Here is a 23,777-nt window from a genome sequence, read left to right on the forward strand (position 1 = left end):
CAGGTACTCATTTACCACTGGGTTAACTGGGCACAGACTTTGTCACAAATCCAAGGTAGGGCCTTTGGAAAAATAGCAAGACACTTTAGCCACTCTACCACCACACGCTTGTGTGATCTGTTATTGCATTATATACTGGCAAGTCACCCCCATAACCTGAATGCAAATTCAATATATATGTGCAACATTTTTTATCACTAGCAGCAAGATTCTTACTCTCACGGAGTGTCTTTTGCTCATGCACACTAGCTCAAGGGAAGAGTGATTCTCTTTTCTTTCCTTATAAGTGCTACTCCTCGCAGTCACTGATGTACCTGTCACAAGGGCCTAAACGTATTAGGAATATAAAGGGAGTGGAAGAATGGGTACCACCCCACTGTCAGAAATGGAGTCACTACCCCCTCTCCCTACCCAAGCCTCAACTGTGGTAATAATGCAGTCCAATTTCTATGGGTACTGGAAAATTAGCAGCTCAAAGTCAGATGTTTTAACATTGGGTGTGCACTTCTCCTTTCTTTAAAAGTTGACATACCTTTGTAAAATTCAATTAAAGTTACTTGAATTATTATTTGAGTTTTGCATTATTAATGCAAAACTCAAATAAAATATATACACAGACATGCACTACATAGGTGTGCCCAAGAAGATTATGGGTTTTGCATTTTCCAGAAAGCATACCTGTAAGGGTTATAGGTAAACCTGATAGACAGTTTAAAAAAAAGTTGTAAAAACAGTCTTTCAGTTCTACTACTAATACTTCTACTACTACTAATAATAATTCTGTAAAAAAGCTGGCTCTCTAAATTTTGCATTTCATGGCTTCTTAATATTGTTCTGCTTCCTGAAACATAGCTTTCTTGGAAAATCATCAAAACATTAGGTTTTTAGCCCTGTAAAACCCCAGTTCAGAAGAACATCCCTCCTTAAGGATTGTGATTCAACCTGCATGCATCTTGCAGCACATGCATACATTTCATGAAGTCAATGGAGCAGGCATACAGGCTTAAGTTAAGTATGTGGTTATGGTCAACCTAAATAGCCACAGACTTAAAGCAGGTTCTTAAAAGCAATTCCCTGAGTGGAAACAAACTTCCCTGCCTAAGTATCTTATGATCAAAAGTTTCAGAGGTGAAAGATGCACTGTGCCCAATATTCCATTCCCCTCCATTAGTTATAAATGCATTGTCTATTAGTAGCATTGTTCATACTTTCTCTTACGTTATGAGAAATGGAGAACAGAAGCAGCCAAAATTACCCTCCTCTCCACCAACTGCTTTTACATACCTTTGTCATGTCCCTTCTACTTCATCTCCTCTTCGAAATGAACAGTCTATATTTTTATTCTCTTCTTGTATGCAAGTTTCCTCATGCCTCCAGTCACCTTTGCTGTGTTTCTACAGATCTTGCCCTACTGGCTCTACCCCTTTTTAAAACAATGTGAGCAAACATCACTTGATAGTCAAAGTGATTTATACAGGCACATTTTGGTATTTTTAAAGCATTATTCAATGTTACTTTGTTACTCAGGAGAATCTTCATTCTTCCACCCAGACCTTAATTTCATTACTGATTTGTTTTCAGAACAGGAGATCTCAACGCTATTGATAGGGTCTCAGAGAGCTGACAGCTGCTGAATGCCAGCTTCACTTTTGCATGTGTCCCTGGAAGAATGCATCCCTTTTGTCAGAATTAGAGGCGATTTCTTCCCTCGGTGCCATCCCCAGAAATAGTATACATGCAGCCTTAGCAAAATAGCCATCTCCCCTCCCTGTCCAGGAGACATAAAACAATGCGTATCAATGACCCTCCTTCCTCTGCATCTACAGCAGATATTAATCTTGAGGACAGATGGACAGGTGCCCTCTGAGTGGTGTTATATCACTTACTTGCAACTTCCTTTGTTAACTAGCAGTGAACAAAATTAAAAACAAAGGCTGTGTAGATGAAATGAGAGGCATGTGTGCACGACACTTTCAAGTGGGCTAAATGCTTTTGCACCGCTTTAGTGGTGTCGGTGTTTGCATGCCTCGGTGGCATATTGCATATTCATTTCAGCCTCTGTAGGAAATTCGGCAGTGTAATGCGCCTTAAACGAGTTGGGGCACAGCAAACTCCTCTGAGGAATTTTAGTTTGCTTCCCCTACAGACGCAGAGCAAAGCACTGGGCTCCGTGCAGCTCCACAGATCTACAGCAAGCCCTGCAGGCAGCCTGACAGCAGACCAGGAAAGCAGGCTCCACCCAGAAAAGCGGTGAGCCTGATCTCCCCCCACCTCCCCGATCCTGCCTGCCTACCTGAGCTGCATAGGGGCCTAGTGCTTCCCTCCATGGCTGCGGTGCCCCCTGTTTCTCCTGAAATGCTCTTCAGTGCACTGGACCTCTCTTCTTATATCACTGGAGCCACTGCTACATTTTTCCAGCCTATTCAAAATGCTGCTAAAGTAATATTCCTCTGACACTGCTCATAAGCTCAGGCCTGCTCCAAAACCCAACCGTGTCAATGGAAAAGCTTCCATTTACCTTTATAAGCATTGGATCGGATCTTGTCAACTCCCCTCTCTTCCTTCTTTGACCAGCTTTAAACCAAGGAAGGGGAAGCAGAGTGATTTATCATGCTATTATCCCATTTTTTAACTTTCCACGAGAGTTGAGTTTCACCTGTTAGGTGACAATCCTATTCTCAATGGTTGAAAGCAAAGGAAAGAGAAGGAAGAGCAGGGAGCATGGTTCTAAGGAGTTTTCCTGTCCTAAATCTGAAGTGACTACATTAGAAGTCAAGCAGGTCATCCCAGATTACTATATCAATAAAAGTTCTATATTCCCCACACGTCATGGTTTGCTTTATTTATGAGGGAGAGGGGGAGACAAAAAAAGGGAAAAATTAGTGCTAATAAATTATTAAGGGTTCTAAAAATAAAGCAAAATTGATTTTCTGTCAGTAACCAGGTTTCATTTTTCAAGCTCCAAGATCTCCCATCTGCTTAGGCCTGGGAACAGCTGGAGAGAGAGAACTCTTCCCCTCTTCAACATTACAAAAAACAAGCAATTCTAACCCAAATGGCTAGAAGCACATCTATGCTTTAAAACCAGGAGTATTTATTGCTCAAAGATTTGCCTCAGTTAACGTGCCCCCGTAGGCTACCGTGGTTAAGCACACCTGTTTCTTGAGCCAAACAGCCCACAAGGGAGCCACATGGCAGTATCGTGTCTAGCCATCTTTTACTCCCTAGGCTGAATGGTCAGGTGCCTATTTATACCTGGGTCAGCAGGGGGACCTGCATCAAAAGTTCAGAATGACACTCAGACCTCTATGCCTGGAGCTTTGTCAAAACACCTTACAATCCAAAGAAGTAGTCATCCAAGTACAGTCCAAACCCACACCTTCAGTCTTACCTAACCAGCAGCAAGCACAGGTCTTGAAACATCCACAACGTGCTCTCTCTATGAAGCATTACTCAGGAAACAGCCAGTCACAGGCTGCTATAGCCACATTTTGTACCAATCATCTGAACATGGTAGGCGTACATAAATGGCCCCACAATAATACAGTAGCAAAGCATGCAACTATAGGCACAGGGTGCTATAAATGCACACTATACTTCCATGCAACATCTGAACACTAAAATGTAGCCTTGGCAGTAGCTACTATGTGCACACATAGGAATAAAGGAGGACGTGCATGGAACAGAGCACCACATGGCAGACATGGTCCTTCAGACTGAGGACAAAGGTGCGATAAGGTCTGTCAGCAATTCCAGTTACTTCTCCACAGGTTAAGCCTTCTAGCTCACCTTCATCCAACCAGCCAAGGTGCTGATTAAACCTCTGAACTTCAGAAGCAGGGCCAAGTGAGTTGAAACAAAATGCTGAGGGCTGTCAGCATCTTCAAGCCACCATCGCTTGTGCCTGCTTTGTCTAGAAACTCCTATTTATCTTGGACCAGGAGACAATGGAGTGGAATCTTGTATGAGAACACTGTAGTGGTAGAAAACCAACACGGCCCACTAAAACCCCTCTGTTCCTGACAGTGATCTGTGCAATGTGCCAGAGAATAACAACCTGTCGTCAGCAGCAACCCATGCATCCCATGTCACATGTTCCATACATTCATTTCAGGAAAACACTACAGCATGACCAGTGAGCTAGAGCTGCTTACAAACCATGGTGCTCTGATGACAAAATACAAAACAGAATGCCTGAAAAAAGAAGATAGAGACTGGTAGACACTCCGACATGCCCCCTTTGGAATTCTGCCACCTTCACAAACTGCTCAAGCTTTATTCCCATGGGTCTCATCTGCCATGGCATTCCCATGAATACTGACCATGGTGGAACTTCCCCAAACCCCAGCCTAAAGAGTGGGAGATATCTAGAGAAATACAGGCATGGAAGAGACTATGGAAGGTATGCCAGTAAAGCCATTCATTGCACATTGCAGGCTTGCCTTGCAGATTAGATGCATTAGTATCCTTTGCCTGTATATTATGACCTCCGTTCACTTAAAGTATGTGCTTCACTAAGCCACTGTCCCCTCCTAATCGATGCTGTACCTTCTCTCTCCTCTCCTGAAAGAAGGGAATTGACTGACTGCTTTTCCCAAATTTCCAGGCCTGCACACATAGTCACAATTGTTTGGTTGATTTTGATGTCCCAATGGCTTTTTCCTGATTTGCTCTTTTCACACCTCTTCTCAAGAAAAAGGCTGGGGCCATATCTGCCCCTGGCTGTTCTCATGAGAGGGTGGGCTGTGGCAACATGTCATAAAGAGAGCTAGTGGGAAGCCTTGCCTTCTGCAGGGTCTCCATGCAACAGCAGACTCTCAAACAGCTTCTCTCAAAGAGAAGGCAGCTTTAAAGACTGGACCAAAGGTGTCAAGGTCCAGTAGATTATGGATGCCACCTCGGTCTCTTCTCCCAAACAGACATTCTGATTTACACCTTCTTGGACAACTGGCTATTGCTTGGTCTTCCCATTTATCACAAACTGTGGCTTTTAAGGGGTCTGTGTTGGGTAGAAGCTGTTGCTGTCCCTCAAGCTCCCATAGGGATCAGCAATGTTGCTGTGCTGATGAATTACCTGGGTAATTCCACATATGTTTTTCTTATATCACCTGCTTTATTAAATATTGAAGGAACTATTACCTCTTAGCTATGTCAGTATGATTGTGTCTATTATTTATAACAGGGCATATTTATTATGCCTTTTCTTCCACACTCATTATCTCCTGATCTCTCAACCTTCCTTTTAAATCACATTTCAGGCAGCTAATCCTGCCTTAATGTCACAGGAATGCACACAAAACCCCCAGGAAATCTCTGGCTTTGCGATCCCTGATACTTTTCTAAAAAAGAAGTGAATTTGATATTTGAGAAACAGAGGGGAATAGCAGCACTGGTACAAGTCAAGCATAGTCAAGAGCAGCAGGAAATGCAGTGAGGCATACCTTTTAAACAGGCATTTGCTCCTCTGCTAGCCTAACCTTCGCAGAACAACACTCTAATACTTGCAGTTCAAAGGGACATGTGGGAATTCTACACTACTCTAGGGCATGTTGAGAAAGAGGACTTGCTATACAGGTCCTTCTGTCCATTCTATTAGACTGAAAACCAGACATACATATGGAAGTTGATGGGTTCCAGTATAGGCACTCAGGCAGATGACCAAGTGTGAGAAGAAACCCCGGACAGGGGCTGGAGCAATTTTTATTTGAGGTCATTGCTCTCCTGAGGTGAAAGCAGTGATGCTGGGCATTGAAGCAATGCTTCCCAGTGATGATTTTCCAGCCCAGGATTGGTACTTGTATCACATACTCATTGCTGCAGCAAGAAGAAAGTCTCTTGGATGAAAGCAGGTAGCTGGGAGCACATTAGAGTTCAGTCCTTCTTTCTTTGCTGATTGGATCCTTGCCCATCAGTCACTGAGACATGGTAGGTCCTGGGGGAAGGGGATGGAACCATTCTGTGTGGGATACTTTGTCAAGAAATTGGCAACACAGCCCATAAAACCATTGGTAGTAGCCCATGGACATCAGGTTTCAGCAGGGGTGGGGGGAAGAGAGGGACACAACTTCAGCTGTGGGCATTCTCCCTGTGTCACTGCACGGACAAGTACTGGCTGTGGGCAATCTCCCCATTCTGCAGCAGAGACAAGCATACCAGGTGGCAGTAGCCAGATCCTAGCTCCTGTGTGCCTCTGACTGGTATGGATCATTCCATCCTGTAGCCAGAAAAGGTTGCTTAGCCTTGGCTTTGTCTGTTAACTAGGGGTCTGTCTGGCCAAAGTAGCAGCGCTCAGTTTGTCTGAAAGGCCAAGTCACCTTTACCTGAAAGGGAAACCAAAGCATCAGCCAGCTCACCTCAAGAGACATCTCAGGAGACAGTGCCCACTCTGTTCTGCCCACAGCTCACCCTATTCTGCCAACTCTGAACTGCCACACCCTATTCCACGTCCCCTTGAGCAAGTAATGTCATTTGTGCTGACCCATTTAAGGGTTTCCACCATTAACAAGTTCAGATGAGGCTGAGAATACCAAATGGTTTTCAACTGCAAGACAAGATTTGTCTTGATCACTGCCATCGATCACTATCAATGGGTGGTGAGCAATGGATATGTCTAGTTGGCAGCTGGTATCAAGTGGAGTGCTCCAGGGGTCAGTTTTTCAGTATCTTCATTAATGATCTGGAAGAGGAGATGAAGTGCACACTTAGCAAGGTCACGAATAACACCAATCTAGGGAAGAATCATAGATATACCAGATGATAGGGCTAGGATTCAGAAAGTCCTTGACAAACTAGAGGATTGAACCAAAAGCAATCTCATGAGGTTCAGTAAAAAGTGAAAAGTCCTGCACTTAGAATGAACAATCCCACGCACCAGTATGGACTGGGGACTGACTGGCCAAGAAGGGGGTTACTGTAGACAATAAGCTTAATATGAGCCAGCAGCATGCCCTTGTTGCCAAGAAAGCTAACAGCATACTGGGCTGTATTAGCAGAAGCACTGCCGGTCAAGGGAAGTGATTATGCCCCTCTATTCTGCACTGGTGAGACCACCTCTGGAGTACTTTGTCCAGTTTTGGGGCCCCCACTATAGAAAGGATGTGGACCAATTGGAGAGAGTACAGCAGAGGGCAACAAAAATGGTTAGGGGACTAGGGCATATGTGCTAAGGGAACTGGGCTTATTTAGTCAGGAAAAGAGAAGACTGAAAGGAAATTTAATAGCAGCCTTCAACTACCTGAAGGTTGGATCCAAAGAAGATGGAGCTAGACTGTTCTCAGTGGTGGTAAATGACAGAACAAGGAGCAATGGTCACTAGTTGCAGCTTCTTTCTAAGCTCCCTTCTGGTGTCATGGAAGCTCTAAGTCAGACACGTATTAACACTGAGCTACAGCAAATTACCATTCCTCCTTCCATCCAAGATTTAGAGGTGACTGCCATTTCTTCCATTAGGCATTGCTGATATTAATTCTGCCAAATTGAGCTTGGGTTTATTATATAATTAATTGAGCTAGCAGTTAGCCACAGGGAAGAGGCAAGAAGGCATATGCTTTAATATCTCTACCTTGTTGCACACTGGTAAGTCTGTTGATGCAAGATTTTCTTGCCAACAACTCAGAACGAAAGCCAAAGTTTACCCTGCCTCATGTGGGAAATTAATGGTGGGATTCCCTTCAGTGGGAAGCATGTGATTAGACTCCTGTGCATCACTCTAAAAATGCACCTCTTATTTTAACTTATCTCTTTTTTCCAAGTTAAATTTAGGACATTACACAACAATTGTAACAAAAACAGTTGAATAAAGGAAGCTACTTACGGAGTTATTTTCTCACAATTATCCTTTTGTAGGCATAATAAAAGAAAACAGACCTGGTAATTTTGGAAAGACTCATTTTAGCTCTTTTCTGAAGAATTCCAGGGTAGCACAGGAGAAAGTGTGATCATAATTAACACTCTCTTCTTCTATAGTACTTCACATGCCCAACACAAAAGTGCTTCACCCACGCAAAGAAGAAAAAAATCTTGTACTCCCAGCCCTTTTCAATCTACATATTTTGCCAGAAAATAAATTCTCCAGCACAGAGAACAGGGGTCACTTTTTTGGACTGCAATGCAGCCCCCACAACTTAGCAAGTTATTCAAAGATATAGCCTATAAAACTAAGCCAGGGGTGCTCAACCCATAGCTCACAGCTAACGTGCTCCTTGCGAGACCCTCTGACATTGCTCGTAGCGTCAGGGCAAATTTTGCTTTCCACAGAGGCATATTTCTTCAGGTTGAGAAGACAGAGAACAATGTTCCTGTAGCACTTGACTTGCTCATTTGGGTTGCCTAGGAACCAGAAAAGAATGGGGACCACTGGATCAATCACCTGCCACATACCTGGCTGAGTTGGAGATTGAATCAGCTTTGGTTTTTGCAATAGCAAAAAGGGGACTAAAAGATGGGTAGCTTGGAGATTCACTTGGTGGAGAGAAATTTCTTGGTAGTGTAAATCTAGTATATGCTCTTCATGATGCCACCTACTCCTCTTCTTGGCATAGAGATGTGTCTAAGTGGGCCAAGAAGAAGAAATGGGCATGGCAGGCTTGGAGTATGATGTACTACATTGATGCTAGTCCATAGCCACCTGCCTGAGACCACTCCATGGAGGATACCAGCTAAAGCAGCTCTGTGGTCTCCTCCAGTCTTGGGCTCTTGCTGGGCACAGCAGGGCAGGAAGGCCAAAATGCCAGCTAAGTATTCAACCATGTGGGAAGCAGAAAACCTGTATAGTGTAAGTGCCATTCCACAGCATGCAGAAGATTCCAGGATCTGTTCCTTGGCCCTCTGAAGTCAACAGGGGACACGCCCATTGGCTTCATTTGGTTTGGATTAGGTCTGAAATCCAATATTGCTACAGTAACTTAGGCTCTTCTCCCAGTATTTCCTTTATACAATATTTTATATGCTTGTACATTATCAACCCAGGAATGAAGTTCATAGCTAATTCATTTTACAGATCACCTAAGAGGCAGACTGCTTACAAGTGGGTGAAATAAATGTACTACCTTTCCTAATCACTCATTACTTTCTCTCTGGGGGAAGGAAGAGGGAGGAAGAGGGAATGGCCTTGGGAATGTTTCTCTGTCTCTGGCACAGGAGTCAGCCACAAAGTGGGATCAGATATCAATCATGAGTACTGCATCAGCCACCTTCGTTTCTCCTCTCTCAGCAACAATCCTGGACCAGCTGAATTCCACCACTCACGGGCAGAAAGTGAATCCTCTAATGAAATTCTAACTACAGCTTTCAAAAATATTTTTGGAGGAATAAATGCTATAGAAAAATAGGTTTCTATTTTTGTCAGAGATGCTTCAGCACTGGCTGTAAAGAAACTCTGGTCTAAATCATTCTAAAACTAAGTGTTTGACACTGTTCTTTCTTTGTAAGGGTAAAAGAAATATAGGACCCTTCAGGAGGCAGTATACATTCATTATTTACCTCAAGATGTTCAACAGACCTGGGCTATATTTATTGCATTGTTATTAGCAACTTAGATGACTTTTGACAAGTTACTCTGCCCAGATTCTCAACCAATGGTTCAGTGCATCTTGATACTAAAGTCAAGTTAGATTAATTGAGAATCTAGTTCTGTGCTCTTCTGTAGCTCACTTTTCCTATGCATATAGGCAAGATGGATGGAGAATTCCATCATAAAGCCCTTTCAGACAGCTATCTTTAAGTCCTGGGTACTGGCATTAATACCATTTCTCTCTCTCAAGAAGAGATATGTAGCTTTTCACTAAGAAGGAAGTTTCCATAAGATGCAACTTTAAATAAGTCTTAATGCCAAGATTTAACATAAAGGAAAACTTAGACGGCCATATTGTATTCTTATTGTCCATTCTGCTGTGCATCAGTTAGTGCATAAGATTCCTCCATATAATTTTAACCACAAAGCAATGGATAACATTTTTATTACTTTTATTCTTTTTAAGTTTTCTAGCTTTCCAACATTCTTTCATAGCTGACTTTGCTGATCAGTAAAAGGCAGAGCACAGAGCCTATGTGGCACATTGAGAAGTGAATGGGATCCTCTACTTTCACACCAAGGATGGATTTTCAGTAGGACTTAGCTCTCATTGGGTCCTAAAAGTTATAACTACACCAATGGGGCTCTCCTGAGACAGAGAATTTCAAGGCAAAACTGCATCCACAAGAACTAGCAGCTGGGAAAAGTTTCCCCTGGACTGGGACATAATGTCCTCCTTCTTCCTTTCTACCTCCTGCAGCTAGTGTTTGCCTTATTTGGGCACCCAGGACCCAAGTCATTTTAGACGCGTTTAAGAGCCTCACCTTAAAGCCCTTTATACAGCTCTAGCCAATTAAAGAGGTACTGAAGTAAGCTTGAATTTGAGCTATTAACTCCCTATTAAAGGTGCCTTTACATTTCCTGAAGTCTGGGCCTAAAGTTAGAGAATCAGGTCTACTGTATGTGCTTACAACACTAGCATTTCTACTTACTTGTCTCATGACACTGTTGTTTCAAAACCTAGAGTATGCATTCCCTTGAAAGTACCTTTCTACACAGTATAGGATTGATCCAGCACTTGCTAAGCTTAGCAAAATGTTTCCATTGACATCAATGGATGTGACGTCTGTTGTTCTACATTTAACCAGAATACACAAAATGAACAGCAATGTAAGAGCACGGTCTTTGGGTGGCTCAGTGTGTATTTAGATAGTAGTTTGATTTATTTAAGAGTTTATATACATTGCTTGGTTATGTTCTTGGAGAACTGCTCCATTTTTAAACAAGCTTGATTTGTTATTCTTTAGATTTAGTCTTCTACTAAATCAAAGGAACAAACAAGCCCCAAAAAATATAGTATCCCATTTAGTCAGTGGGAAAACTAATTCTCCATTTTCCTTTAAACATTCACTCCTCACCACCCAACAAACATTTGGTTTTTCTACTGTGGTCTTATGAGGATGCCATTTGCAGCACGCTCAGGTGGTCACTAGAGTCAGGCTATTTTAAACCAGTACATGACCGAGTCCAACCTACAGGTAAAAGTTTATTTCCACAGCCACTTGTATGCCACAACTCTGGAAAAATAACTCCAAACACTGTGTTCAACCTGAAGGTGTAATCAGACCTTCAAGGCACATCTTCTCAGGGTAGAAAGGAAAACCCATGTAAGGTCTTGTTTTCTCTTTCCTTTATGTTGAAGGATGTTATGGCCATTTTAGGAAGAAACAGAGTTCCATCCCCAAAGGAATATTATTTTAAAGCCGCTGAAAGGTCTGTTATTAACTTCTGTCAGCATTTTTGGCTTGTTTATCAGGAAGATTCTTTTCCTAGACTTTAACATGTTCTCGTACACACAGAACTGCTGAATTTGCTTGCAGTCCTTCAATAAGCAATGCCATTAGAATGAAAAGAAGGTGGAGCAACAAAATGAGAGAGAAACATTAAAGAGAAACTTGTGTGTGAAAGTACTCAGATACCATTTAAACACAAATGCATGCCCTTTCCAACACCATCAAAGGCTGCACATGGACCAACCATTTTTGGTGTCTCACCCTTTGCTTCTCAATCACCTTATGCTTAATTCGAACCTGATGATTCTGCAAAGACACTTGAAAGCAGTATAACTTCGCATACAGCGCACAGGGTTTGGGATTCAGAAACCTAGGTTTAGTTTCTAGCTCTGCCGTTATCCACTAGTGACTTTAGCTAGTCCCTCATTGTCCAGTTTCCTCATTTGTAAAATGAAGACGATGCTGCATCACTTACTGTTTTGTAAAAAGCATAATGAAAGAAATTGTAGATCCAAGTATCCTGCCCAAGTTTACACACATATTGATCCTATAGAAGCCAAATACATTACTATTCCAGCAGCTTTTAGCTGAAGTACTACGTATATTCAAACACATTTTTTCCTTTTAGTAATATCTGTACCTCTTCCCACCCCAGTATCACATTGACTATTTCTCAAGATCCCTCAGCACCATAGCACATTGAAAATAGCTGTTGTGGCACACTGGAATTCCCCCTTGCCTCCAAGTCTTTGAAGAGTCATCTACACGTTCCTCAGTTCTCATAGGCAAACAAGAAGCAGAACTACGGGACTATCTGCTTCCCCCATTCTGGACCTCTTGTTGTAGCACTGTATCTTGTCTAGTTATTTATGCAAGTACTGAACTCATGCATTTTTACTCCAGGCCTGATCTTGTTTTCACTTACATTACATAAGTGAAAATCTGGGGAGTTCAATAAAGTGAGATGAGAACTAGGTTCTCCCCATTTGAGTCTCACATCTTTTCCACTGAGAACGTCTGCTTTCAATCTAGGAGCTACTGAAAGTGCAGGCTAATGGAAGAAAACTGATTTCTCAGTCATAAGAGGTTTTGGGTTCAGATGTTTGCAGATAGAAAATCCCACCTTAAAACTGATTTTCTGTGGAGCTGCGACTCACCACCAGGGCACTACTTCTTGTCTAGGACTGGCATTACAGACTTTCAGTCTCACCATTGGCTGCCCAATTGCCAAGTGTCACCTCAGGTCAGGCATAGTCTGCCTCTTCTATACCTCAGCTCTTCAGTCAGGTTATACAGTCTTTACTCTCCTAGGGGGACCAGCCTTCCACAAAGCCCCAAAGAAAGCAAACAGAGTACCCAGCAACTGCTAGCCCATATTGCTGTCTCTTAAAATCCCAGCTGGGCTCCTCTTCAGTTCCTCCCTTCTTGCAGAGTCACAAGACACCTGGGGCTTTTCCCCAATGTCCCTTAACAACAATCCCACTGAGAGAAACTTCAAACAAGCAAAATTCAGCTTAAGTACTTTTAGTCTACACAGGCTTACATTTCCAGTACCTCCAAAATATATCCTCAGCCTCTTTATTTTTCTGGCTACACAACCACCAACAAACCCATCTCTCTAAACTTTCTCCGTTCAAAAATCCACTACCACCTGAGTTTTCCACTCCCTTTTGAATATACATGAAATGATTTGCAGGTGTGCCTGGTAACCAAATTATCCATGAAGTCTTTTCTGTCTGCCAGGGATTTATACACCCTAGGACAGGGCAGGGGGTTAAAGCCTCAGAACATTTTTCCTATTGTGATCTGACATACCATCTTGATGGACTCAAACCTATTTCTCTTAAGGTCACCTGACCAATAGGACTGGCAATTTGGTGAAGATTCAATTTTTAAGTGTAGTCCTTGTGAAAGAGAAATAAACTAATAAATGTACTTTGGCCTCTGGTGATTATTCAGCTTCAACAATTTCAATTAGACTTGGCACCAGCTTAATTTTCAGGTATATTTATTAGGCTTGTGAACAGCTAAGCATTTAACTGTTTAACCATTCACATATTGATAACCAGTAATACCTTACTGGGTATTGTTTAATGAAGGGCAGGGAGAAGTCCAGCAGGGAAGGGAGCAAAGGGAAGCGGTGTGGTGCCCCGAAGGCTCATTGCTGGCAGCAGATGCATGTGTACTTCAAGGCAGAAAGTGGGGAAGGGACTGGGTCTGCACTGCCACAAGAAGTATCTGGGCCCCTGTGGCTCCCTACTGCCTGCCCCAAGGTGTGCATGCATCCACCACCGGCAACAAGCTGGGCCAGGGTTTCATGGACCTGACCCTGGTGGACCAGCGGCAGCAATGGGCAAGGGGCTTTCTCAGCCTGGTGCTGCTGGCCCGTGGCTGCCTGGGGCCCAGGGCTGGGTGCAGGCAGCAACAGTGAGCCCATCAACAGCCCCATAAAGCCACAGCAGCAGCATTCATTAATTTACTGTGGCCTAATAGGGCCTCACATGTAGACACTGAGACTTTACTGCAGAGCTAATTAGGCAGCTCTGCAGTAAACTTCTTGTGTAGATGCACCCATCTAATGCCTTGGAACATCCCATGCTTAAAGTCTGGTTGAGGGAAGGCCACAGACTGGAAGAAAGCAAAGGTGAATACTTGTGCCTGCAGAAATATACAATCACAATGCAGGCATACTGTGTTGGAATCAAGTCCAGGAAATTTGCAGCTTTACAATAGGAAGGTGCAGATTCTCACAGCAGCTTTGGAAGGAGACTGATGTTAATCTGTAGCCCACTCAACAGCATTTTACTGTTTGTGTGAGAAAACTGACTCTTTGCAAAATTACCTAATGATGAAATGGAAACAGCAGATGCTACTATCAGACACTTTGGTTCATGAACTCATTATGTTCTCCCTTGAAAAAGGCAACATGAAGCTCTTGACACTGTCCCTCTACACAAAACAAGAATGAAGAATGGGCCCTCAAGAAGATCACTCCAAATGATAAGCCCCTCTATTTATGGCTTATGTCCAAGCATGGGTTGCACTGTCATTAAAATAAGAGTTTGCAATCTAAGCTGAATCCATCCGGATGCAAAATGAGTCAACTGGGACTCCATCTAAAGCTGGATTGTCAGCTCTCATGATTTCACCATGAGTCTCATTGTGACTAGTGCTTTCTTAAATCCCAGATTCTGGATTCATGGCTTCAAGGAAAATGTCAGGTACCATTAAAAAAACTAATGACTTGTAAGGCAAAGTAATGATTTTAAATGTTTGACTCATAACTTTTGATAGGAATCCATGGAACACCAAGTTGCTCAAGTGACACAACTCATGCTACTTTCCATTAAGCATATTTTTTCTAGTTTAATAGTGTAACCACTCTCAATTTAGAGAGCTGAAAATAGAGTTGAAACAGAGCAAAATAAAAGTCTTGGGGTAAATCACTGTCTAAGAAGTAAGTGTCAGTCACATGGGAAAAGAAGTGACACAGCTGTACAGCCCACCATATCTCTTCCCTTCTCTCCATCTTCCTGAGTACACATCCTTCAGTCCTCAGGACACAAGTTTTTTCACCACTGCAGGGTGGAATAATGCAGTTCTCCCAGGTTCAGACAGGGCTCTGGGCTATAACACTCAAATGCATACCAGCAGGTCTGATGGGGTTTGACACCTGTGGTTCTTCCCTTCAAAAGTGTGTGACCTATAGTGAATACAGTGACCAGTCATCCTTCCTGAATCAAAGTGTTGTTTAATGTTACCAAAAGAAAAGAAGCATTTGTGGGGAAAGGATTTAAAACAAGAGTCTACAAGAACGTCTAATATACCCAAAGCCCTACCAACCTGTGATACTGGCATAGGCAAGATGAACTTCTTCAGTCCTCCAGAGTGTACTAGTATTAGTATGGTTTCTCCACAGCAACAGTCCCATTCATGATCTTGATACAGCCTTATAATTTAACCAGAGTCCCCTTCGTCTTGTTAATTTAGGGGCACCTGTTCTACTTGAGTTCAGTAAGATTAATGAAGCCAGGACATAGAATCATCATAGCTAATAATTCAGACAATGCCTTTTAAGTGTTAAATGTTTCCTGAGGAGTGTCTTTTCTTAAGCCACTGTTTCCTTTCTACGTGTGGTTTTTTTCCCTATGAAACCAAAACAGTATGAAATCACAGGATTTCAAGGGACCTCGGGTCCCAACCCCCTGCAAAGATGTAGAATTTGCTTTTCCTGAATCATCCCAAAGAGCCACCTATCCAGTCCTATCTATCCAGGATAGAGTTCTATCCTACTGTATATCCATACAATAAATATCCCCCAAACCAAATCAACTTACAATATTCATAATTTACTGCAGAACAGCTCTATATCCATCTTATAAAGAACACCAGTAATTCAGGTGGGGAGAAATAACTTTCACTTACCAAGAATTTCTGACCCATTCTGTAATTGTTTTGCTTTTCTAAGAAAACTCAAACATGGGGGGCAAAGAGGTATTTTCAAATACTTATCCAAGGTCCCTCTATGAAAGGGCTTGTCATTATGGAAGCGCACTATATGTCCCGGTCTCCTAGGTTCCATACCTTGTTGTGAATCAGTATCCCAAGAGGTACCATCCTATAAAGCAATTATTTTGGGCAGAAGGCTGCTTACTGAGTTTTGGCAAGCCATCAAGGGCCGCACAATAGGCAGCCAGGGACAGATAAATATTAATTTTCTAAATTTTTTAGGGGCCCCATGGGCCGGATAGAATGGCCTGGCAGGCCACATCTGGCCCCTGGGCCACATTTTGCCCACCCCTGCTGAGAAGCTTGCCTTGTCCACTTGTACCCACTCAGCCTGCAGCATATCCTAGGAAGTTGGAGTACATGCCAAGGCAAAGAGCCTGACAGTGGGGTTGGGATAAATTCAAGGGCATTCTATAACAGCCATACTGCCTCATATCAAGGATGGGGTAAGTTCTGAGCAAGTCCAAGTGGGAGGAGTATGTTTCTTGGTGGTATTTCTTGGTGTGGCTTGGAGACAGGGCAGACAAGCCCAAAACTGCTAAGCATCTGTCCCTGAGCTGATCAGACACATGGGGAACAGTTTGTAACAAATCACAAAACAAAGTTTACTTGCCTGGCTGGGGATTTGGAGTTCTGGATGCTTTGCAAGGCTTAGGTCAGAACAAGACTCACATGGGCCCAATCCTATACAAGCTGGTATGCAAGAGGTGAGATGCGATGAGATGAGCCTACTCGTGGGAGCAAGAGCTGCAATTCTATCCAGCATTTCCAAAGCAGTGCTCCAAAACTACAATTCCGTTAAAAAAGAAATTCCTGTGGGATGTTCCCCACTTTTCTTCCTATTCATGAGACCAACACCCAAACAGTCATGACTCAGAAACCAGGCAAAATTCCGGAATCATCATCATTTGAAGAATGGGCTTGTCTAACAAAGGATTATCTCTCTTTACCTCCTACTACTGCTCCTCCTTTTCCTTGCAATAAGTGTGGAAGAGTCAGGCTAATGAGCAATGGAGAAAAAACGTCCCCAGTGCAGCGTTTTACTGCCTGCTCTTTGTCCCACTTTCCAGGGGAGACAGAATCAGAAAGTTTTAGAAGCAATTAATACCAGTACAGCTAATGAGATGCTTCTAAATCCTGCCTCACCTGCATAGCAAATGGAGAAGTACATAGCAGCTTCTGAGTATTGACAGCTCTGTTCCAGGTCAACGGAGCTGGTTCTAATCACAGTCATATCCCTTCTGCACCCCCGTGATTCTAATGCCTTCAAAGGGTTTACATCAAAAGGGTCTTCACCGGGAGTTTGAGTTCCTCATGTCTTAGACTGATTTACACTGACCTGAGAGGAAAAGTGGGCATTACAGCTGCAAGTTTATTTCTGAGCCTAGAAAATAGCTTTTGTAAATCTGGATTCACAGATGTTTGAATCATATGTGCTTTGAAAGTTCCACAAAGCTATTTGAGAAGAACATGAGACTAAGGGAACACCCTTCATGCAATAACAATAACAACTGTAATAATTATAATGCCTAGCTATGATGGGGCACTTTACATCAGTAGGTCACCAAAGCACTTTACAAAGGAGGGCAAGATCATTATCTCTTTATTAGAGATGAGGAAGCTGAGGCACAGAATAGTAATGTGACTTGCCCAAGGTTACCCAGCAGGTCAGCAGCAGAGCTAGGAACTGAAGCCAAGTCCACTGAGTCCAGGTAAGTGCTCTACCCACTAGGCTTCACACACAGTAAACATATCTTTTTCCAAACACTGAGGTTACCTGCCTGTATATTTTTTTACCTGAAGAGCATTTACAGCCTATAGCTGTGTTCTGGCTAGAAGTTCTTAGGGGTAGATAGAAGTGCTGACATGCAGAGAGAGAGGGAGCAGTCATGCCAAACCACTGCAATGAACAGAAAATATTTACAGCTATCATGGAGAAGGGTGAGAGAATGACACTCATTTCACATTTTTTGTTGGGCTTCAAGAGATGCTGCAAAAGTCTTGACAGTTCCTCTGACCTCCACCTGCTATGTGAACTGTTTGTCAGTTCTGCCGCTTTCCTGGGTGAGAAGTCTTACCATGAAGTCACAGGCCACAAAGCTGCTGAAGGCTCGGGATGGATGAAAAGAAGAGCAAAGAAAACAGAGAAAAATGGAAGAGACCAGCAAAAGAAAAATGTAACATACTGTACAAAACAGTCTTTTGGTGATTTAAATCGTGGGTATTTTAGTATTGTCACACTGAGATGTGAAAGGCACTGTAAGAACTGTGACTGCTTCACCACCTCCAGTTGGTCCCACCTCAGCAAGGTGTTTAAGCTCATATGTAATTTTCCTCTGTCCTTTGCTTTGAATGTTACATTTTCTTCATATTAAAACAGACGCAGGCTTATGCTGTGACAGTCTTTGTTCACGCTGAGGCACAATCATATCTCAGTGTTTAAGGCATGATTCCCAGCTATCTTTAAAAAAATGGCAGGCCCTTATCAATGGGTGGAAGTTCCTAAAGCACCAAAGTGACTTAGAAGCACTATGGGAATGGAGCAGTGGGAATTATGGGGTTTCTCACAAAAAAACCACCTCACCTGACTGAATCCATCCCAAATCTTGTTGGAATTAACCCTAGCTCCATTGTGCCCAAGACTCCACAGATGGAGTAATTTTGTGTAATGTTGCTGTGCAGTATTAAGCAGATGCTCCTTTCCATCCCAGAGGTAGCTGCATTTCAGTGTCGTTAGGTTATGTAATTGATAAACAAACCAAGGGAAATTCTGGCCTCAGAGAAGTCAATGGAAAAGTTTCTATTGACTTCAGAGGAATCACGATTTCACTTAGAGAGCTTTGGATCCTTCTATAAGGAAGTCACTTATAGACATATAAGCTTCCTGTAGGTATTATAATTATGTGTGTTTTCTTCATGTCTCAAGGCAAAAGGAACAAGGAACACCTTTAAGAAAAACTGCTCTAATCTAAAAAAAAAATCTTAAAAACAGATTAAAGGCATTCTGTTCAAGATTGTAACAATCCTTTTTTACATGTTTGTATCTTTAGATATTGCATTCAATCACTATGCAGAGAAGCTACATCCTTTCTTAACTATTGTAGATTTTCTAACTCCTTGATGCATATAGTCAAACATTATGTACACATATGTTTATATAAAGCCAAATTCAAGTCATTGTACTGCACCTAAGGAAAAATGCCTTTGCATAGACTTTGGCTATATTTTCATATTTTCAATGCAAATATTGTGTTGGCACAACTTGATAAGACTAGTGGGTTATTTTCATACTCCACGCTTTTAACAGGTGGTTAAAAAAATGAACCAGGAGAAATCACTTCTTTTCAAAATGGCACACCAAGGTCTTTAAGTTTCTAACAAATCCTCTAAACTATGATCACAATTGTCCCACATTTCCCACAGGTTTCAACAACCCACTGCAGTAGATAGATATTAAAGTGTCATGCATTTTACCACCCGAAAAACAAACATTTCATTATCTCCCACCTAAAATTTGAACAATATACAGTGCTACTACGCGACTCACAGAACATGACTGTGTGAATGGCAATTGTAATAAATATACAGCTTATGGACTGACACACACTTTCTTTTATCTGAAGGTGGCAATACGCTTTGAAAAGCCTTTCACCTCATAAAGACTGACTGCACAGAGAGAGTTAAATAAGTCTAATGAATACCTTTCAGCTACGACTACAGCTGCTAAACTGAACACAATTAGATCTGCGACTCATGAAAAGGAGCTTGCAAAGTTCCTCTACTGCTGCATCAGTAAAATGTGGCAACATTTACAACATCCCCATGTGACAATCAGTGTTAACAGGTGAACCTGTAGAACCAGTAAAATATATGGACACAAAATCACAATTTGAAATAAACTCACAGATAATTCACTGTGACAAACTAATCAGTTGTTTTACAGTCACCTGATGAAGGCTCTTGAAATTGGAAGAAGCTAAACCAATCCTGCAAGGATCACCATTTATTTTAAATGACAGTATAAAAGTGTGAAATGGCTTAGCTTCCTCCCATAACAGGGGTTTTTTAAGTGCCTTAGATGTATTCCAATCTAATGCTGCACCCTATTAGGAAAGATATAATTTTTAAAGAGCGCTAATTTTCTTCCTAATGTACTCACCATTCATTCGCTAACTATGGAGTTTAAAGGAGTAAGTGGCAGAGACTAAATGCCTAGTTCTTCTGGAAACCTGAGTTTCGTCTTGGTCATCATCACAAGTGAAATGAGTATAAGTGGCTCAGTTCAGGTAATACCCACAACTGGTCATGGCAGCTCAGGAGAACCCAGGACCCTGTAAAGGTGAAGGGGTGGAAGTAGTGGGGGGAGATAAGGGAGTTGTGGGATCAATACAGGAGGTGAACTAGCAAGCTAGGGAATTGAGCTTGTGCAGAGCTGTCAATCTCATCCAGGAAGGCAGAAACACAGAAACAGGTTTGAAAAAGTGAAGAAGTGAGTCCCACTGCATTATAAGCCCCAGGGATGGGGTTGGGAATCCCTCCCCACCCCCCACCATTCACCCAGCCTGCAACTTCTAAGCTGTACCTAAAAGTCACCAGGCAGGCAGCTACCTCTGAGAGTAACTGTCACCTCTCCAGCAAGTGAGGACTGTTCAACGCACACAGCAAATGTGAAGTCCCTGCCAGGGGCTGCCTACAACGTATCCGCTGGATCTCAGGCAAGGGGGGTGTCTGAGATAATGACCCAGCTTTTCAGTGCACTCCAGGAAGGACAGGTGGTTTTGCACAGGCAGAGGGGGACGATCACCCTGCAGACCAGAAGACGGACAGGAGGCACCACAGGAAATACCCCTCTCTTCCCGGAGCCAGAGCAGCTACTACAACTTTTCCTCACTTTCTTCCCCAGGTGTCAGGCTGGTAGATGGAGCCGTGCACATGGTAGTCAAGGAGCCTCCTCAGGGAACAGGCTTGGGAAACAACTCAGGGCTTGTCTCTGGGGTCCCCAGTGACACTGACCTCTGGGCCATCTCCAGGGGCCCTAGGCTCCACAAGGAAAGCAAAGGGGGGATGAGGGTGGGGGAGGAAATGGAGGGGAGGGGTGTTTGAGTGTGTGAGTGTGTATGTGAGTGTGTGGTTGTGTGTATGTAAATATATGTGGGGGTGTATGTATGTGGGAGTGTGTGCATGTATGTGGGAGTGTATGTGAGCATGCAAGTGTGAGTCTGTGTATGTGTGTAAGTGTATGTGGGAGTGAGTGCATGTATGTGAGTGTGCGTGACAGCATGTGTGTGGCAGGGAGTGTGTCCGTGTGTGTGGGCATGTAAGTGAGCATGAATGCGAGTGTGTGTGTATGTGGGAATGTGTGCATCTATGTGAGCGTTTGTGAGCACGCGCGTGTATGTAAGTGCATGTGGGAGTGTGTGCATGTGAGTACATGTGTGAGTGTGTGAGCATGGATGTCAGAGAGGGCGGGAGCGTGACCCGCCCGGGGCTCCGACCCCCGGCCGAGGCGAGGAGCCCCCCTTGCCGCCCCCCCCCCCGGCGGCCGGGGCGATCCGGGCCGGGTCGCGGCACTCACCGGCGCTGCCAGCCCAGCAGGAGAGCGAGGAGAGCAGCAGCAGGAGCGAGCCGAGCAAGCAGAGCTGCCCCAGCACCAGCTCCTGCCTCCTCCTGCGCGCCGGGCCGCGGGCCGGGCTCCCGGGCAGCAGCAGCACCAGCATCTCGGGCCGGGGGGCGAGGGGCAGCCGCCGCCGCCGCCGCTCCTGGTCCCCGGCGGCCGCCGCTCGCTGCTGCCGCCGCTTCCCTGTCCCCGCCGCCGCGTCCATGCAGGGGCCGGCGCGGGCGGCTGCCTGGGCTGGGCTGGGCTGGGCTGGGCTGGGGGTCCCCGCTCTCCTCCGCCGCGTCCCGGCGGCGCGGAGCCCGGAGCCGGCCGCTAGTCCATGCCGCGCGGCGCGGGCTGGGCAGCGGCGGCGGCGGCGGCGGCGGCGGCGGCGGACTGTGCCATGGCTAGGCGCGCGGGCTGCGGCGGCGGCAGGGGCGGAGGAGGAGCGGGAGCGGGAGCGGGAGCGGGGCGTGCGGCCGCGCTGCCGCGAGCTGCGAGCCGAGCGCCGGCAGCAGGAGCCCCCCCGCCCCGCCCCGCCCCGCGCGGAGCAGCCCCGGCCGCCGGGAGGAGGGACCGCACACACAGGAGGAGGACAGCCTCCGCACACGCAGCTGCACCCCCCCACACACACACACACAGAGAAAGGAGAGAGCGAGCCTCCACACACACACACACACACACACACACAGAAAGGAGGGAGACAGCCTCCACACACCACACATGACACACACAACCTCATCTACACACAACCACATGCACTCATTGACACAGACAAAGAAAGGAGAGAGGTAGGTAGCCTCCACACAACCACAAATATCTGTACACACGTACACACTTACACACATAGGCTGAATGGAGGGAGACAGCCTTCACACACCTCTAGACATACACACACTATCCCTGGGCAGGCTACTCAGCAGATGCTGGGGGGGGGGAGCTCAACCACCCCCTGCCTACAGGTGTGGATCTGTCTTACAGTTTGTCCCCTGCGCACAGACCAACCCTGGCAGCCCTAGTTGCCAGAGAAGACTACTACAGCTGTCCAAATCTGAGGTTTCCAGGCAGACCCAAATCTGGCTGCTGCCCTCTGGGAGTTGTGCCCCCAGATGGGGAGCTGTAGGTGAAGAGATGGAGGCCTTCCCTGTTCTCCCAACTCCACCGAGTCCTCCCCTTCATCTCCACACATGGAGGTACCCGTTTGTCCAGAGGAAGTCAGCAAGAGATTCAGCTGCTGAAGTCTTCCAAGACTCCATCCCCTTCCCTACTGCTGTAGGCCAGGAAGGTCTAGGCCAGGTGGCCTCGTGGTGGTCTGAGCCGCGAGGTGGCCTCTGGAACAGCCTTGGTCATGTTTGGGGGTCTGGGTGGGCCAATTTCCATTGAATCCCTCTGTGCCTCATAATCTGTGCACAGATCACACAGATCTCTATACACCCTGGCTATTTAAACAGCGGATGAAAGATTCTCCGGCTCTGGAGGTCCATTTGGCACATCCTTAGGCCTTGTCTACAAAGGAGTTCTGCTTAAAACTTCCAACCCTGACACTATCATGCATGCAGCACCCCCAGTGGCCGCAATAGCAAGAGCAGTAGTGTACGGCAGTGATTTTCAAACTTTTTTGTGCCAGGACCCATTTGTAAACATCAACAGGCAGTCTTGACAGAGTGTCCCTCACTCCTGACCCGCAGCCCCCAGGCCCCAGCCCCACCCTCCCGTGTGTGGGGCAGGGGGGCCCCAAGCAGCCCCTTCCAAGCTGGAGCTCTGCCAGCCTGCAAGGGAAAAGCCACGGTTTCCCACGTTTTTCTCCTTTAAAGGAGAATCCATTTTTGTTCACAACCCCTTCATATATTCTTGCGACCCACGGGTTGACAAATGCTGGTGTAGAGTTCTGGCATTTAACTACCAGAGCTGGTCTAGACCGGTAGGGGCCAACCTTTCTGACAGGAGTGACACAAATTAGCCCCTAACCATCCCCAAGTGACCGCTTTCTACCTGATCTACTGTTTTGCTTTCTGTTCCCTGTGTTCCATGACCCAGCTGCTGCTCTGCTTTCTGCTTCCTGCTCTGTTTGTCACTGTGCTGCCTGTCCCCTCCCCAATCCGCCATGTGCCACACACAGAGGCTGCCCATGCTACCTGTGGTTTCCAAGCCCCAGGCTGGCCACTCCTGCTCTAAACAGCTCTGTGACACTAAACTTGCCTGCCAAGCTATGCTGGCCCTTGAGCCAATGTAACCAACAGGGGAGCTTTGTCCCTGGTAATGCAATGGTAAGAGGTTTTACGATTACAGCAGACCAGGCAGGCATTACAGATCTCTCACTAACTTTAGTAGGCTTTGGATCAAGTACTGAAAGAGCCAAGGTGGTTCA

The 23,777-nt window shown here is 44.9% G+C and overlaps 1 protein-coding gene across 1 annotated transcript in view; it reads right to left on the bottom strand.

The window, feature by feature from the left end:
• Positions 1-22,665, bottom strand: part of SLC24A3 (solute carrier family 24 member 3) — a 453,586-nt gene extending 430,921 nt beyond the window's left edge. Inside the window, exons 1-2 of the mRNA XM_090038056.1 lie at positions 22,607-22,665; positions 21,389-22,023 (exon numbers count right to left, since the gene is read on the bottom strand). Coding sequence (XP_089894182.1) covers positions 21,389-22,023; positions 22,607-22,665 — 694 coding nt within the window. The remainder of the gene's footprint in view (positions 1-21,388; positions 22,024-22,606) is intronic.
• Between the last annotated feature and the right edge of the window lie 1,112 nt (positions 22,666-23,777).

The sequence above is a fragment of the Crocodylus siamensis genome, chromosome 1 (assembly GCF_052110815.1).
Source record: "Crocodylus siamensis isolate JL-2025a chromosome 1, ASM5211081v1, whole genome shotgun sequence".
NCBI lineage: Eukaryota > Metazoa > Chordata > Crocodylia > Crocodylidae > Crocodylus > Crocodylus siamensis.